General features: G+C 38.3%; 2 protein-coding genes, 1 non-coding gene and 1 pseudogene across 3 annotated transcripts; all 4 read right to left on the reverse strand.

Annotated features, from left to right (window-relative positions):
• Positions 1-5,382: 5,382 nt before the first annotated feature.
• On the reverse strand, positions 5,383-7,795 carry LOC133891208 (uncharacterized). The gene is made up of 3 exons (XM_062331925.1): positions 7,456-7,795; positions 7,306-7,368; positions 5,383-5,750 (listed from the first exon to the last, which is right to left on the reverse strand). The coding sequence occupies exons 1-3, from the start codon at positions 7,793-7,795 to the stop codon at positions 5,665-5,667; spliced, it is 489 nt and encodes a 162-aa protein (XP_062187909.1). The 3' UTR covers positions 5,383-5,664.
• Positions 7,796-12,621: 4,826 nt separating this feature from the next.
• LOC133891844 (small nucleolar RNA snoR8a) lies at positions 12,622-12,707 on the reverse strand. The gene has a single exon (XR_009904299.1). It is a non-coding gene; the product is annotated as a small nucleolar RNA snoR8a (small nucleolar RNA).
• Positions 12,708-13,804: 1,097 nt separating this feature from the next.
• LOC133891210 (transcription factor HBP-1a-like) lies at positions 13,805-14,302 on the reverse strand. Its single transcript, XM_062331927.1, has one exon. The coding sequence runs from the start codon at positions 14,300-14,302 to the stop codon at positions 13,805-13,807; it is 498 nt and encodes a 165-aa protein (XP_062187911.1).
• Positions 14,303-15,532: 1,230 nt separating this feature from the next.
• On the reverse strand, positions 15,533-16,953 carry LOC133891213 (probable metal-nicotianamine transporter YSL7; annotated as a pseudogene).
• Positions 16,954-19,050: the final 2,097 nt, after the last annotated feature.

The raw sequence follows: 19,050 nt of genomic DNA on the forward strand, positions 1-19,050 counted from the left end.
TGCGAGTCCTCGGCTCCTCGGTAGCTAGCGATGGCAATCTACAGTGATCTGAAAAAGATACCATGCACAAAATTCATAACCAACTGTCCAACTCAGCATTTACAATTTGGCGAGTTTGATATGTGAGCTTCAGTTATGCCAGAAAAGAACATAATAACTTCCTTTTTAAAACAAATATCGGAAACAAGGTAACAGGATAACACCAGATGAACAAGTTTGTATGCATATTTTGCAATTCCATCAATGCATGGTCATGGCCCTTAACAAGTCAAATAATCTTCTACGAACCAAAATTAGGTTTGATTTTCCTATGCCATGTGTTCAGTTGCTCCAGCATACGCAAATTGTCTCTGCCAATCACTTCTCTATATGTGAATATAACAAACATTACTTACATTTGAGCTCGACCGTGAATACGGCGCTGACGAAGATGATGATATCGGATCGGATCCTCATAAATGCAGAGGATCACTGTGCAAACAGTATAATGTAGCATCTACTGCAGTAACCTGCATTAATCGAGGAATGTTCATCCTCTGCATTGACTACCACACTGCAAAGCTCCGTCACAGGGCTTGGCCATGGCCATGGGCATTATCGTCTCTACTAGGCCCCACCCGCCAGCCTCTCTCTGTGACGCAGGGCGATGGCATTGGTGATGGCGGTCGGGCGGCGGCGTCGGAGGGGTCGTCCTCCGTGAGCTGCGCAGCGAAATTTCGGGTCTTGGAGACGAGGCGGAGCTCGGCCACCGCGGCGGCCCCGCTGTGCGCCGTGCGCAGCTGCCATCGGAGTCCTCCGGCGTCTCGCGCCACTCCGCAGCATGGGAACGAGACGTCATGGAGATGGTGTGTGCAGCGGTGTTCGGACCTGGTTACCTCACCTCCATCTCCAATGAAGAAAAATGATGGCAACAAGGGGAAGTCCAAATTTTGGAATGGCAGATCGAGGCTTTCGATGCTCAATATTGGGCAAAACTGGTGAAAACTAGACGGATCGGCGCGCTATGCTGCGCCAGCTCGAGATCTATGTGAAGAATATAATATATACATTTTGGAGTTTGAGCTTTTGTTCTCAATATATTACTTTGCTGTAGTTTTTTAAGAACAAAAGAAATGAAATAAAATGATTGGTATTATGGCAAAACTTTGCTTCTGGGTAATGGAGGTTTGAGAGGGACATATGAAAAAAAATCGAAAGGACTCCCTGATAGGTTAAGATAATACAAATTAAACTCAGCGGTTAATGTAATAGCATTCGAAAATGAGTTTGCATATTTTTTGACCATCTTCATCAGAAAACTTTTAGAAAAAGGTTTAGACCTAACTCGAGGAAACAATAAAATCAAACTTGAATGTCGGCTGAAACAAAACCATACACAACACTGAGTAACAGGAATACAGAAAAAGATGGAGAATAAATGTTTAGCCTCGTTCTGGCTGTACCAAATTGATATGTTGGGTATATGTGAGCACTGAACATATTTCAGCTATATCAGTAAATAGTAGGCAACATGTGCAGGAGAATTAGCAACAAAATTGTTTCACACCAGAGCAACATCCTGGACAATAAGTATTTTTACACAAATGCAAGATCTTCTCATTTGGAGAAAATTGTTCCTGGTGCAATCTGATGTGAAGAGAAGGTACTGAATGCTTTAATGATCTTTTGCTAAGTACTTCAGATAAAGAGGACAATGATACAGGAGTCAAAAACATCAATATCATGGTGTTTGAAGTTTCTGTGAGGAGTGTATAGGTTGAAACAAAACCATACACAACACTGAATAACAGGAACACAGAAACAAATGGAGAATAAATGTTTAGCCTCATGCTGGCTGTACCAAATTGAGATGTTGGGTATATGTGAGCACCTGAACATATTTCAGCTATATCAGCAAATAGTAGGCAACATGTGCAGGAGAATTAGCAACAAAATTCTTTCACACCAGAGCAACATCCTAGACAATAAGGATTTGTACAGAAATGCAAGATCTTCTTATTTGGAGAAAATTGTTCTTGGTGCAATCTGATGCGAAGAGAAGATACTGAAATACTGAATGCTTTAATAATCTTTTGCTAAGTACATCAGATAAAGAGGACAATGATACAGGAGTCAAAAAACATCGATGTCATGGTGTTCGAAGTTTTTGTGAGGAGTGTATATAATATAAAGTTGAGATTTAGATATAGTACATGGAATAGTTAGTTTGATATTATAGCTGGACAAAATATAAGTTTGATGCAACATTGGACAGTATTCTGATTAAAAAGAAAAAAGACGACAATATATACATCATAGATATTTGACATATTTTTGCGATGATCGATAGGAGTTACTCTTTTAGGAGTCTTCTTTTAGTAGAACTCTCACCTCTGGGAATACCAGGTACACTGTATAAGGAGGAGAAAAATAATTAGAATATTATCAAGTATATATGAGAGTAATATGTGGAAAAGTTGTTTAGAATTTATGGTTACCTTGGTGTAATTTCAGAGTTTGATAAAGTTGGATCTTCAAGATGACCTGGCCGTTTGCTAGGTACATTTGTCGTTGTTGGAAGCTTATAATTGATGAAAACATAGAAAGGAATGTGATGTTCATTGTATTATTAAGAAATAATGTAAATTCTTGTATCACTAAAGATAAAACTTACCGGTGGCATTCTTGCTAATTGTCCAGGTGAAGGCAATTGTGTTTTAGGATTATCTTCTTGGTCTGTGATGTCCTGTAGTAAAATGATTATATTTAGGTTCGGAGGTTTTTTTTTCCTTTTTTTCTGTACTCGGGGCATCTAGCTCTTCAAGGTGTCTACAGTGCTTTGAAGAAGTCCTGTAATAATGCATAATGTATCTATGCTAAAAGTGAAGGCACTTAAATGAGCATCGGTTAAATTATTGGTCATTATAATATATATTTGGTGTGTCAGTCCAGTTCTTGAAAATGAGGTGAGTTGGACGAAGATTAACTAAATGCGATGTTCTCATTCTTGTCATGATATGTGTATATGTGAATGAGATCATGCCATAGGAATTCTCTTAGGCCCCTTGTGGAAAGATGATTTAGAGGAAGAAGCAGGGCATCTTGATGTTTCAAAGTCAAAGAACAACTGTGTTTCTTACTGTAAATGTATGGTTTGAAGAAAAAAACTGGGAATATTCCTATGAAACAGCTAGTTTGTTATAAAAAGACAAAAATAAACTTCTTGTACTTATTTTTGTGTTTAGATGATAATGGAAAGTAAAAGAGTAAGAAGTTTATTTACCTTGTTGTGTGTAGCTCTTACATCAGAAGGTGAGGATGTTAAACTTGTTGCCACAGCTTGGATAGTATTATCTTGATGATCTTATAGATCTGTAGAATTTAATATATCTTTGCTAAATGTTATTATGTCCAAAACTTAAGCCAACAAAGAGAACTACATTGTAAGTTGTCATGTGTACCTGAAGGTGCAGGAAATATAGATGGTGGAATAATGATAGGGCCACCGATAGCAACAATATTTTTTACTTGGAATGATATAGTATCTCTCTGCATGGATGAGAATGGGACAGTGAGTCTTAAGGTATATTTGTGATTATATAAACGTGTTATTTCTGAGGGGATTGAGCCATTGTTTGTTTCTGCTGTCGCTGCTAGTTGAAGTGCAGTGATTCCTGTGAGCTGTTCACCAATATTTCCAAAGAAAACAATTTCTATGGTAGGTGCATTATCTTCCATAATATTATTCGGGTCTGCTGCAATCATAGTAATCCGGTACCTGTTTATTAACAAAGAGGGTAATATTTTTGTCAGAAAGAAGAATATAATTGTGTCAATTATGTTATAGATATTTGCTAAAGAAAACATAAATAGGTTCAGCACTGTTTCCGAAACATTTGGGACATCTATATGTATCTCCTTCTGGAAATATTTTTTTCCTGCATGATACACAACCTAAATACCACCATGATTGATTTGGTGAAAGTGTTTTCAACACAATGTCGAGTTGATATATGTTACCCTGTTTGTTAAATGTTTATTAATGATCGATGATTTGAATTTGCATAATAATTGTGTGAAAATAGTAGGTACATACGTAAATTTGATGTGGATTTGAATTTTTTGCTAATTCATTAACTGACGACATTATAACATCTGAAGTAGTTAGATTTGAACCAGACCATGCCACTTTATGAGGGAGCCTGCAAATCTGTAGAAGATTTGCAAGATTAGGTAGGAATTCATGTTGTTAAAAAAATATAAGCTGAAGGCATTAGAAACATGTAGGGCTAAGGGAAGCTTACTTATTTTGTAAAGCTATTGCTTCTGGTATTACAGGATTGATATGGTATTGACATATGGTATGCCAAGAAGTAGCAAAATAACTGGTTTTTCTTTACTTAGCTCAATGATTTGTTCATCTGGGAATTCAGCTGCTTGATGATTCCAAAGGACAACTTCGATTGATTCTCTGTATTGTATTTAAATTAGTATGACTAAAGAGAAAGAGTAAATGAAAATGAGTAAAGATTGGTGTATAAATTATAGTAAATGTTATTATGTAACTATACCGACTATCTGAAATGTAGATGTGTCGTATTGTTTTCTTAATACCCTTCACATAAACTGTTGTAGCAGGTTCAATAGAGACCACTTGTCCTATTGTGTCTGTGTAATGTTAAAATATATGTTATTTTATGAAAGGTAGATAATGGTGTTATAATAAATAAACGTATATTAGGAATGGAACATGTAATATGTAGATAAATATTGTTACCTGACATGTCCCTAGTGTAATCAATTCTGGTCTTTAATGTATCAAAGGATGCTAGAGTATATGCATACTTGGGGAATGTTGGAGGAGCACCAGGGAATTCGATTACCTCAGAGTGACCCGTGAATTTTATCATATATATATGGTCAACTGCTCGATAGTTGTTTTTAGCTGGGAACACTTGGAAAAATTTAATAAAATATATAGCTCCTTCTTTAAGGTGGGATTTGAATTGATCTACATGACGTTGTGGCACCTGAGCTTCCATTGCTTTTCCCTGTACATTTGTATAGTAAATTAGTGTAAATGATGTATACTTTTTTATTTTTGTAAGGTGCCTAATGTTTGTGCATACCTCTTGATCCAATAGTATAAAATCAAGTCTTTGGAACTTTTCTGGTTTGTCATCCAGAATATATTCTGATAGTCTTGTCACTCTTACACAGATCCTTGCTTTGACTGATCCTTGATTAATATCTTTTAGTGAAATGCACGATATCTGTTAAAAATAACAAAAAAAGGCAAATGATAGTTTAATGAAATGATAGACATTATTATGTATAAACAAATGGCTACTGAAAATAGAAGATGGTATTTTCTGTAAAAAAAAAATTGTACGTAAAGAAAACATGGTTAATATCATATTATATGATATAAAAGGCATGGATATACATAAAAAAAAAGTATCCTTGAAGAAGGTTGTTTCTATATAAAGATATATGACCTTAAGCTAAAATATATGTTATATTAAAAGGATATGTTATTGAAGTGCTGTATTTGATAGATAATATCTCCATATCATATACAATCTGTCTTTTTTATATAAAAAAATATCCTTCAAGATTGTTCTTTCTACATAAAGGTATATGAGATTAACGTAAAATATATGTTATATTAAAAGGATATGTTATTCAAGTACTGTCATTGATAGGTAATATTCCCCATATCATATACAATCTGTCTCTTTTTTTCAGATAATATTCTTTGTGGTAGCCATCTGTTAAAAAATAAGAGAAAAAAAGTAAGATGTTAGTACAATAAAATGATACTTACCATTATGTATAAGAAAGTAGTTATTGAAAGAAGAAGATGCTATTTCAGCTCTGAAATATTTTATACACATGAAATAGACCATTGTTTCTTCAGAAGCATATATAACGTTGAGACAAAATCTATGTTACATCAAAAAGATATATTATTGTAGTAGTGTCATTAATAGACAGTACCACCACATCATATAAGGTCTAAGATCTTTCTACAGACAATATTTTTTGTAGTAGTTCCAGCTGTTCCGTCATCATTCTCAATCAGTATTGTCAAGCCTTCTTGTGATGTGACTCTTGAAATTGCAACATATAATTGTTCATGAGAAAATACAGGGCTTTTCAAATATACACCAACTTTCTGTAGTGTTTGTCCTTGACATTTATTTATTATTAATGCATAACAAACTTTGATTGGAAATTGGCGTCTTGCCAGAGTAAAAGGCCATTTTGGACTGCTTCCATGTAGAACAATTCTTGGAATGCAAACTCGGTGTCCAATATGGGATCCTGTGATGATTTTTGCTTCAATGATATGATCACCTAACCTTACAATAAGTAATCGAGTCCCATTGCAAAGCCCTATTGATTGATCAATATTACGTAACAATACGACAAGGACATCAATCTTTAGAGTAAGCATATGTTGTGGGAAATTATTTAGTGTTATAGAATTAAGAAATTCTGATGGATACAAAACTGGGAAGTCATCTGGTTGTTCTATTGAATTGACAATGCTATCATAACTGAAGTATATCTTGCTATTTTCAGGAACTTTTTCCAGCATTATATCATTTATTTAGTCTACAGTGCGATTTAATGGACAAATCACAACCCTTTCAGCAAGGTATTGTACAGAGGCATATTTTCTAGTAAATTCATCATATACCACACTTGTTATTGCTTCGATATTATCATAAGTTGGTTGTAACAATAGTTCCCGAGGCAATTCTATCCGTCTTTCATCAGCATCATTGTTACCATCACAAGCTGGAATCCTACCTTCACCGATATCTAAGATCCATTTTGCAAATCGAGCCATTTTTTGTTTTTCATCATTGTTTAAGTTAGGATTCTGAAGTCGCATATTAATAGTCAGCTTGAATACCGTGAAATATTGCCAGAGAGGAGAGCTAATGAGGGATGCATTAATCGCATATGTTGCACTGCCATGGTTTATTAATGGAAGAACTTGTCTAAAGTCACCACCTAGCAATATCTTCATGCCACCGAATGGTTCTTTAGTGTTCGCAAGTTCATTGATTGATAAAATATCTCTTAAACTTCGATCTAATGCTTCAAAACAAAATCTATGTGCCATTGGTGCTTCATCCCATAATATAAGACTTGTTTTAATTAGAAGTTCAGATAAGTTTGTTCCTCGATGAATACTACATGTACTTGTATCATTTATATCTATAGGAATATGAAATCTAGAATGTGGTGTTCTTCCACCAGAAAATATTAAAGAAGCAACACCACATGAAGCAACAGCAAGGACTATTTTACCTTGGGATCTTAATTTGTATATAATGCAATTCCAAAGGAAAGTTTTTCCAGTTCCACCAAATCCTGAAAAAATATTAAGTTCATTTTTATGATATATAGCAAATCGAGATTCTAACAATATATATTGAAATATGTAGGTAAATTATGTACCTGATACAAAGTACATAGTTTTTCTGCCTTTATCAATATCTGTGATAATTGTATGAAAGATTTGTTTCTGTTCTTCATTCAATATAGAATACATATGATCAGCTTCTGCTTGTAAAGCTGCTCTATCATAAGAAAGTTCTTCTATGATTAACCTATTTGTTGATGGTGTACTTGTTATATTAGTAGGTATCATCAAATTGTATGCTGATAAAGAAAGACCATTATTGGAGAAAGTTGAGTCCAATTCTTGGAATAATAATATTTTAAGATGATTATCAGGAGGTTTGTATGAATAAATTTGTAATCCTTGACGAATGCGATGTAGAATGTCGTCTGCCATATACCTACAATATTTTTCAAAAAAGAGAGAAATATCACTAATACCGCAGAAGACAACAACAGCCATAAATAAATGTCTCAATTGAGATGATGTAGCCCATATAACAGCTTCATCAAACAGAGCAAACCATTCGGAATCATCTCCAATTAAGCCACATGCTTTACATGCTTCTCGGAAAGTAGGATATACTATGTTTTCATAGGTTCGGGCATCTTAATAGCTTGTAGCTCCTTTTACTACCATGAGAAGCATACAGAGATAGAAAGGCTCACCTGTTCTTGGGTGTATGAATCTAAGTCTTCCAATTTTTGGAGTTTTAGATCGTCTTCGGGACCATAATTTTAAGTCTGGATTCCATGTCCATTTTGATGGAAATTCACAATATGTTAAGGTTCTTGCATCTGGATTAGATTGATTGGTAGCAAACCATTCTGTTAACATGCTAATCTTGGAGTTTGGATTATCAAGAACACCTTGTAAATCTTCGTCTTCATGGCAGGTTACTATATTCATTCCAAATAAATGTACATAAAGACGTTCAACTGCTGGTATTTTCTCATATATTTCGAATCCTAATAGCCTCCATACAGCTTCGCAAGTAGGCAAATATCTAGATTTTATATATTCTGCAATTTCATTAATATTATCATTATTTTCTGGCTGATCTGTATCTCCTATAGAATTATCTCATGTTGATCTGCTGACTAAAGAAAATTTTGCACAATCTGGACCTTTCATCACATACTTAAATAGGTATTTCACTAAATTGGTCTTGTTGCAAGCTTCGACGTTGATGTGTGCATTATATTTCTTTAGAATGAGTAAATTATGTGGGACAACCCAACGATTATCTAGTTCAATTCTACTTTTTGTTACAGTTCTTTTATTACAATGTCGCCGATATATAGTAAACCCATCTTCATCAATAAAAGTTTATTCACGGAAATATTTTGGATACCTTTTTGTACAGATACCATTTTTCATGCAAGGTGAATTAGTATTGTATTTGCCACATGAACCATAAATCATGAATTCTTCAACCAGTGCATAAGCTAAAGGATCAATATTTTTGTCTGGTATTTCAGCAGATATTATTGAATCGATAAGAGAAGGTGATGATTCATGGTTGTCATTAGCTACCCATATCAATATATGTGAATGAGGGAGGCCCCGCTTCTGAAATTCATTAGTATGTATAACTGTATGGACAAAGTTTTAGAAAAATAAAAGAGGTTAAAGAAAAGTGTCAAGAACAGGAATTTATGTTTATGAATAATTATGAAAGTAAAAAAAGGTTAAAGAAAATTATTGAAAAACAGGATTTTTTTTTATAACAATTGTAGAAGAGATTAATGAAACAAAACAGGGTGTTCATGAGATAATTACCAGCTATGGTAGGTCCGAACATAATGCCTTCTTTAAGATCTTTTAGTAGCTCATGTAATTTCATATGAAATACGCAGACAACAATGTCATTCCTGTCCTGGGGCTTCTGTCATGGTTCACATCGTAGTGCTTTAATTATTTCAAGCTAATTGCTATTACATGTAAAAGTGATGAAATACTTTGGAGCACCGTATACACGACAGATAGCCATCGAGTCATGATAGTTTTGGATTAAATACCGCTTGGATCCAATAAAACTTGAAGGTAATATTATTTTGACTCCTACATCTTTGCCCATTAATGCACCTTTTCTGATTACTTCAGTTATCCCTTGATAGGTTTCAGATCGTATTTCAGATTGGTGAAAATAATAATATGTCAGCTGTTGACTTTCAACACAGGAATATGCATTTATGGAACATTGGTCAGATAAACGACCGTCACAAATATATGGATTTGGCTCATATTTTCTATAGTGTTCATAGTAGCAGTAGAATTCCAGCATTGTCACATCCTGATGGCCTTTTGATGGTTCATTGTCAACTTCTTTATAGTTGATGCCCAGATGAAAGCCCATTTCACCATATGAAAATAAGAGAGGATATTGAAGAGCCATTAGTGCAGGATGAATGGGATGTATTCTTTTAAATTCACCACCATGAGATTGAACTATTATATCAAATTCACCAATTCCGGAATATGAATCTCCTACTATTAAAGCTGCTAGTTCAGATGTAGTAGGTAGGCTATATCTGTCTCCATGTGCTCTTGGTGATCCTATTAACTTGATAGAAATGTTAGGAGCATTTGGAGATAATAAACGGTCTCGAGCCATCCTGAATTTTTGAACTAATGGATTACATGAATCTAACATTTTAATGATTTCTGCAACAATATTTGGATCGAGATCCTTAGAGGAATCATCATTTCCGAATATAGCAAGTCTATTAGATACTTCATGTTCTGTGTTATAGATATAAAGTTGAGCATATTGAGGTTGATTTCCTGATTCAGGTAGTAGAGATCCTATACAGGTAATAGAGATCCTATACGATGATGTACAACTCCATTAATACGAAAAACATAAAGTCCATCTCCAGTGTTGATGCTTCTATCAATATGAACTCCCAAAGAGGTGAAGGCAAAAAGAGAATTGTATTATCTTATATGTTGCATAAACTTGTTTGCTTTTTGTCCACCATTAAATCTCATAAGTTGTTGGAGTAATAATGGTCGAGGCTGAAAAGAGGGTAGGGATATTTTCCCACCACGGCAACATAGGTTATAAACAATTCGTTTTTCCGTATATGAACTGAGATACACAACACGTTCTTGATACCAGAAAATAGCTCCACATTTATTACATTCATAGTCAGCTGCACCATAATATGATTTGTCTTTGTATGTTTCTATAACAAAATGAAAATATAATAAATAAGATAGAATATTGATTCTTATAAGAAGCTAACTAAGAACATATATCTTATAGTGTACAATATTGGAAATGAACAATTCATGGTAATGTAAAGGGGGGGAAATTGGATTACCTTTCAAGAAAGAAATATATTCTTTACGTGTGGTAAAGCTTGATTCTAATGGTGATATTGATGAATCACCCATTCTTAAGGCTGTAAATCAGTAAGAGAAAAAAAAGTAAAGATAGTCATAATCGGTAAGAAAAATAGACAAATACGTATAGTATTTTGATCTATAGAATATATGTAAGTCTATGGTGGTATTTTTTTTTTATGTAAGATGGATAGGAATGATCTTGCTGCGCCAAAGCTTTGTATCGGTTAACACGTCTTCTTTTAGCACGATTTTCAGTAGCAATGTATGAAGATACTATATGACAGAAATGATCTCCTACACCAAAGAGAAAATATTCTTTAATCATTATTTTTTATAAATGTTTAAATAAAAATTTGATGAGATATAGATCTAACTTCCTGCGTCCTGGTGTCTTTTTTGATGTTCTATATATGTTCATGTTTTGTTTCAAAAAAAAAAGAATCATATGGTCAAAAAAAAAATTAACAGTGAGAAACTTTTTTTTTCCTAAAGATATATTTATATTATATTAATCACTATTAATGAGAGGAGGGCCCAATGGAACATGATTTACCTTATTCTAGTGTAGATGTTGTTGTATTTGTTATAGCAATATTACCTTAGTTACAGGTTAAACCTATATACCTATTGTAGGAACAAATAGCAAGATATATTAATTATTATTAGTGAAGACTGTCTGTGCATCATGAAGGTTTAAAAAAATATAGACGTCAACTACTCAGCTTGATGCGGCAGGAGCTCCCCGAAGTTCTTCATTTGGCGTTGCTTCCGCTGGCGTGCAGCTGCTCGGCTTTTGGATCGATGAATGGCTTCCCCCGGCGTCTAGTTGCGCGGCTTGATGCCGTTTACACAGGGAAAATCGGAGATTACGTCGATGAAGCTGGACGGCAGAGTTGGTCCGATGGGGAGGGGGATGGAGAAGAAGAGTGTGAAAGCTCAGGCTCTTCTGCCTTTTTTTATTATTATTTTCCCTGCCTTGGAATCGTCGGTGAGGAAAATATCTGGCTTGTAGCGTCGGTGCGGGAACATGCTAGCGATCCACAGTGTTGTTTCTATCCGACGGTTCGCTACGTGACTTACAGCGATAAACAATTAACAAGAATTGGATCGCTTACAGCGATAAACAGTTAACAATAAGAATTGGAACGCTGAGAAGCCAATGCCACAAAGTGACATAAGATGCATCAATTATCAACGTGTTTCTTTCGCTTTGTGATAGTAGTTTTTAACTTTTATAATTTTAAATTGAAATAAACAAATAGTTTTTTGTTATTACTTTTTACAATTCACTTATTATTGAATTATTAAAATCCAAAAAACTAGTTTCCTTCCGGTTTTCACATATTATGAAAATTCATTTTAATGAATATTACATAACTGCACATAAAAAAATTTGAATCCAGTCTAGAAACTTTTAACAATACAACTTTTTACGATTACATATTTTAAAAAAAATCCTCAGCTAAAACAAGGCCTATATTAGGTTGCCATATGAAGCTATTGTTTCTTAGATTTATTTTTAAATTCAAGGCTGTCTGATTGTTCAAAACAGCGAGCTCGATCAGTAGTTGCCTAGTTGGCAAATTTTTCATGTCGATTACAAATATAAACTGCTCCAGTGATTTTTAACTTGTTGAATCACGGTGGATCGGTTCAGAAGCCTAACAAGTCACCATCGAGTTCTCCTACTCGTCAAATTTGAAGTCATTTTAAGCTTCCAGATTTGAAACAAATTCTCACTGCAGTTCGATTTGATTCTCGCAAACCTAGAACAGATGATTCCTCGATAAAGAGGGAACATGTACTGAGATGCAGAACCAAAAAAAAGTTGCAGTAACCACAGCGGAGAGGGGATGGAATGGAGTGTGAGGTGCTCAGATTCTATGGGTGTATAGGAGTCGATCACGGGGATCTCCCATCAGGACGAGGAATGTTTTATAATCACCGCACCACACAAATCACCGTCCTTCCTCCCCAGATCCAAAAGAAAACCACAGCAAATCGCCGAGCAGCTTGTTGAATGCAAACAAGATCAAAATTTGGAGGCGAGCGTAACCCAAGATCCGACTGCGTATCAACGGATGAGGGCTCTAAAGCGCCACCGGCTTACATCTCGGGAGCCTTCGTCGAGAAAAGAGACCGAGAGCCACCGAGAGAGAGCGGCGGCCGGCCATTGGGACATTGCTCCCCCGATCAATCAACACCAAAAGGAAACAGCGAGCGAGAAGAACCAAGACAAGAACAGCAATTGCAACAAACCAGAACACCTGCTCTACCAAAGAGAAATCAAGATCGTCGTGCGCAATGCCGCGCAGGAGGACGAGCGCCGAGCGAGCGGCTGCGCGAGTCGAGCCGTCGCGAGATGAGGTTGGGGAGAGGGGCGGAGGCGCGGGGGTTATATGGTGGGCGAGGGACGCCGAGGCGAAACCCTAGTTTTGCCTGCCATGGGCCGTGAAAGATGGACCCGATCAACTGGGCTTTAGCCTTCTTTGGTAGTGGGCTGCATGCATGCATGCATGGAGTAGCAATGGAAGGATTTTTTTTATTTATATATTTTTAATTTTAGAATTTGCAAACATATGCTTCTGTTTTAAAAATTTACATATTTATACTCACGTTGTCTGTCCAATAGGTGACAAGTGTTGTCCGTACAACGAATGATTAATTACACATCGTCAGTCACTCGTCGATAGGTCTATGTGGCCAGTCAATGTAGGTAGGATTAGGATTCAGTACTTGTTGGTGGATGGGCAACGGACGATAGAAGTATAGATTTATAATTTTTTAAAATAAACACACATATTTGCAAATTCCATATTTAAAAAATATATAAATAAAAAAGTTTGCAATGGAAGAGAACCCATGCATGCATGTGTTATACAGCAATAAGATACGCAAGTGTTTACTTATTTACATCCATCTGTAATTCTTTCTGTATTACTCGAAGTGAACGACGACACAAGCTTCAAGAGAACACCGCACGTTGCTCCAATTACAAAGGCACAGCTCCTGTCGAACATACCATTTCATTACTCCGACATCATGATGTCATCAACGATGCCACGCCGCCGCAGCCGTTGCAAGGCCGCCGCCGCTCGCCGTCCGCGCGAGACGGGCACGTGCCAGCGCGAGCAGCAGGACGGCGTGCCTCTGCGCCTCGCCCAGCCGGCGCCGGAGCGCGCCGGCCTCCGCGCTGAGCCGCGCGTTGTCGCACCGCACATCCAGCGCTCGCCCCGCCGCCGCGTCCAGCTTCGCCGCCAGCGCGCGCCTCTCGGCCCGGAGCTCCTGTACGGCGCGCTCTAGCTCCTCCACCCGCTGCCGCCTCCGCGCGCGCGACCGCCGCGCGGACTCCCGGTTCGATATCTTCCGCCTCAGCCGCCGGAGCTCCTCCTCCTCTTCGTTGCCGTAAGCCTTCGTCAACGCCTCCACCGGCGACGCGCCAGCACCACACGTCATCGTGTCGAAACCGAAGCCGAAGCTGACGTCCGTGCCCAGCAGCTGCAGCCCGGCAGTGAAGTCGAGCTGCATGGCCTCGTCCAGGGACAGCATTGCTTTCGGACGTGGAGGTTGCTGCTGAGAACTACAGGAGGTGGTGAGCAGAGCGGGAAAAGGGAGGGAGGATGAAGACGACGAGCTGCCCGGCCCATTTTATAGGCAAACGCATCGGCAGTACCGACACTCTCTTTGGACCAGACACTGACTGACTGACACCAAACGCGTAATCGCAACCACAAGACCGGCGACCACCCTGACTAGATCGGATCGGAGTAGTACCATTTTCAATTTGCTTAGCGCTCGACACTTGGCTCAGTTTGATGCAGTCGTTAAAAGCGTCAATCCTATGTGATGAGTGCATGGAATCGAGCAGCTGAAGGTTAATTGCTTGCCACGTGGACAAACTGACTTGCTTAATTTGTGCTAGTTTGGTTAAGCGTACTGCTGATGCTGATCTCTGAAGGAGGCAGGAAGCAAGAGGAAAGGCGAAAGGCTCTTTATTTGTTTGTTTCCTCGTCAACTAAAACTAGTCTTTGCATTGTAAAAAGCTCAGCATAATTTGAGCACTTTTGTGGGTGCGATACCTTTTCTCGATTGTTCATTACTTCTTTGGGGATTTGCGCTTGCCTGTTTTTGATCTCCAGAAGTTAGCCTTGGATCAGTTCGATGCATGAAGGCAGTCTCAAGTACTCTTTTTGCTATTGGTTTTTGCAACTCAGCACGCTAAAAATCAGAAAAACTATTTTCAACTAGTTTCTTAGTTTTTAATTCATTATCTCAGAAGTCAGTTTTTCAATTTTTTAAAAGCTAGCTTCTCAGTAGCCTGTTTGTTTGAGTTTCTGGCTAAACAGAAGTTAAAAAAAAATCCAACCGAACAAGGCCTAAAACTAGCTAGCGCTGAAAGACCTGAGTGCATTAGCGAAAAACTCTTAGCCTGTATATCTGAGGCCATATAAATGTGGGAGTAGTATATGTATTTGAGGTTATCAGGCATACATATGATAGATATTCCTGATACAAACCATGCATGCTGTCTCATCCTTGATACAGCGTATAATTGCATGCAAACAGTACATACTGAGATGAATTTATACTCCACTAGTCATAAAGTATTTTGATTTCTGAACATTTAACAATTAACTGCTGGATCGATCGGATGCATTACTTTCAAGTGCAGGGCCTGGCTAAAAAAATAAGATTAGTTGGACAATGACAATCCGATTAAAGGTAGCCTACATAATTTCAGGTCATGGAGTCTCCCACATGGAGCCCGCGCGACTATCCTTAGCTCTCTGATTTGAGTATGATGTAATTGTACATCCACGATACTATTTGAGTTGGATATCTGGTGCCAGACAAACACTTGCACCCAGCGGCAAGTGTTTTTCGAGCACACAATATGCGGAACATGATGGATCGGAAGTTGAACATACCATCGGTGAGTATCATGGACACATCGATGAACAACCCCTAATGCCGCTAAGGCTGTTGGAGCTAAGATTGGTAGGGTACCAGATGCCCTCCTTTGTTGCAATGTATGACCAAACTATCCCCCATGAGAGAACAGTCCCGACGAACACGGAGACAATGATCATGTATGGGCATATCATCATGCCGATGCCGATATTGGCCATGGAGAAGTCGAAGTAGAAACTGATCAAGGATATTAAAAGCACAATCTTTGTAAGTTCCATTAGCGTTAAAAACAATCATTACCTGGTTGCTACTTAGTTTTTACTATACATCAACCCCACGAGCGATGGATGAATCCCTTGAATGTTTATATAATTGGCATAGAATTAGTAGTCATTACGTACCCGTGCTTAAACGTCTCGAGGCCAAACATGGGGAAGGCTTTGAAGCTGCAACCTCTCCCAGGGGTGAAGAACCACGGGAAGAAGGACCGCATGATGGTTCCTCCAAACGATCTGAACAGCATCTCCACTTGCCACTTGTAAATGTTTTGCACACACACAACTAAATCAATTCAGACATACATACTTCTTGATTTGACAAATGCATTTATTCATTTTGAGTTCACTTGATGACACACGCCTTGCTTGGTCGATGCCTTGAGGGGTATGGAAGTTGTTGATAAGGTGTGCTGTGGCCATGCCACTGGGGAATGTCAACCGGTGTCGAATGATCATGACCTTCCTGAAGGGCACGATGATGAACAGGCCAGCAAAACTGACAAGGAAGAGGAAAGTGATCAACCGGCCAATGCTCAGCTCGACAATATTCTTCTCGTCCCTGGCATCCCCTCTAGCTGCTTTCTTGCTCATCGCGAGAACGTATGTCCCGAACCCTCCTATATTACAACGCCCGAGATGTCAAAACTATATATAGGACAACAACATGATAGAGAATATATATTAACTAAAAGATTGTATGCAAGGCTTATAAATATATACCACTAAATGTAATGGCTGAGCAGGCGAGAACACAGGTATGGATGATAGTGTTCTCTTGGCGGGTGAATGGTAGGTGTGACACCTTGAAGCAATCGAGAACATGGATGCTAAGCGACGGTAGGAGGCCTGAGTTCAGGCTAATTTCATGGCAACAACGCTGAGAGTTGTACCAAGGATGAAGCTAACCACCAATGACCGTCATGTGATGGTCTCCGATAGCGATGGGATGGGCTCTGCCTCAAAGGAAAGCTCCATTGAGAGGCCTTCCTGGGGATCATTGACATGCTCCATTGTAGGGGACTAATTAGTTCCTTATGATCTTGATGGAACAAGGAGCTTTAGATGTTTTTCGATTCTGTGTGTATGTCTTGGTTTATTATTCAGACATACACACAAAATCAGATGCTGGATGCATTGGGGGAGAGAAGGCTTTTATAGGGACTTTGGTAGTTAAATAAGGAAAGCAATTCCTTCAAAGTATAGCCTGCTTGCCCTTGCTGCCTTGGAGCTTATCTTAGCTTGCCTTTTCCACAGTGGTGCTTTCCTTCTCTAAGTGCCTAATCTGCAACATACATCAGAGCACATATATTATTACATCACGTGATGAAACCACCTATGCAAAGAAGAAGGACAAGAACCATCCATGCAAAGAAGGACAAGAATGTATGCGGCGCTACTAAAAATAGCAGGGGAACAGAAATGGAACGCTGAGGCACAGTTAGATTGAAAGAGCTCTCACAGCCACCTTGCAGTGTCCGTTAATTACCTCACACAGCACTGAACAGTTGGAAGTTTCCCTCAATGGCTCCAGCTGCACCAACAAACATGCAACTTCTTTCTCTCTATAAAGACTAACTTTCTTGATCAATCATAGTCTAAAGATCAGCTTGACCAATCGGAGTCTGAAGACATCTTCCACCCTTCCAAACAGCCCATCAAACTCTCTGTGACAAGGTGTCATATGCAATTTGTTGCAGAGAGGAAAGGGAGCAAGCATGGAGCCAGTTGGTGATCCAAGAGAGGGCCCATGAACAGAGCGTGTATTTGAAGGAGAGCCAATCCAAGCATGGACGGAGTAGATCAACGTGTGATCAATGGTGGTTAGTGTTGGCGAGGATTTGTACAATCCATGCAACGTTAATCCGTCCTATATAACTATCACTTTTAACAGCGACACGTGATTTGTTTACGAGCAAACATGCAAAATATTTCGATCGGCAACCATGAGAGCCGCCACCCGAACGATTTGCGAGCAAATCGACAAAGAACTACCACCTAAATCACAGGGATTCGAAGTAGCAGCGAAGAACTAACCCTAATTTGCAGAAAAGTAGAAGAAAAAAATGAGAAGTAAATATAATTGTGCGATTGACTGAGTTGCTGCAATCGGCTTCCACCCCCTCAACTATATATAGGGTGGTTTGGGCTTTGTCATTATGGAAATAGAACTCTCAACCCTAAAACCTACGCAAACACATCCTGTTTGGCCAAAAACACAAAAAGAATCAAAATAGATCTGCAAATCCAATTTGAGTCGTACTCGGATTGAACACCAGATGGTCCAGTGAGAAAAAACTTTTAATCACGGACTATCAGGTGAGTCCAACTTGGTTGAACTCTAAATCCTTTCATAATGTACACCGGATAGTCCGACGCTTAATTTGAACTCATCAGGGTATTGTACCGGACTAAATTTCCAGAGAGCAAACTCTCTGCAAGTTTTACCATTGAGCTCACCGGATAGTCCGATGACCACCAAGGATAACACATCGGACTAATTCTTTAAGTGAGCAAAACTTTCTGCACAAACTACCTTTGAACCCGTCGGATATTCTGGTGTATTCACCGGATCATGCACCGGACTGATTTTTCTAGAGAGCAATCATCTCTGCAAGAAATCGTCCTTATGCACACCGGATAGTCTGACGGCAGAATTGTGTTCATCGGACACTTACGCCGAACTAATTTTTTTAGAGCATGTTTTCTTCACGGAGTCCCCTATCCATTATAGCATTATAATAGTCTATGGCCGACAAGCTATTTTGCCGTGCCACCCTTAATGCGCTAAGATTTACCTCAATAGGCAAAATGGTCTCTTATCCATACACTAACTCATAAGGAGTAACTTTAGTAGCACTATGCTTAGATATGCGATGAGCCCATAATGCTTCACTCAACACCTCATGTCATCTTTTTGGATGCTCCTCTATCTTCTTCTTTATGAGCTTAATCAAAGTTTTATTACTTGACTCGGCATGTTCATTGGCCTGAGCATAATATGGTAAGGAATTGAGAAGCTTAATTCTAAATGATTCGGCAAATTCACGTACTTGATGAGACATAAAAGAGGAACCTTGATCAGTAGTTAAAGTTTGCGGAATACCGAAT

The sequence above is a fragment of the Phragmites australis genome, chromosome 14, assembly GCF_958298935.1.
Source record: "Phragmites australis chromosome 14, lpPhrAust1.1, whole genome shotgun sequence".
Taxonomy (NCBI): Eukaryota; Viridiplantae; Streptophyta; class Magnoliopsida; order Poales; family Poaceae; genus Phragmites; species Phragmites australis.

Bases quoted from the DNA above. Each gene is read 5' to 3' on its own strand.
- LOC133891210 (XM_062331927.1), bottom strand. From the start codon at position 14,302: ATGCTGTCCCTGGACGAGGCCATGCAGCTCGACTTCACTGCCGGGCTG.
- LOC133891208 (XM_062331925.1), bottom strand. From the start codon at position 7,795: ATGGCAGACGACATTCTACATCGCATTCGTCAAGGATTACAAATTTAT. The intron at 7,369-7,455 runs GTACATAATTTA...ATATTTTTTCAG, and splicing joins AACTATGTACTTTGTATCAG to GATTTGGTGGAACTGGAAAA. The intron at 5,751-7,305 runs GTAAAATAGTCC...ATTTTTTAACAG, and splicing joins ATACAAATTAAGATCCCAAG to ATGGCTACCACAAAGAATAT.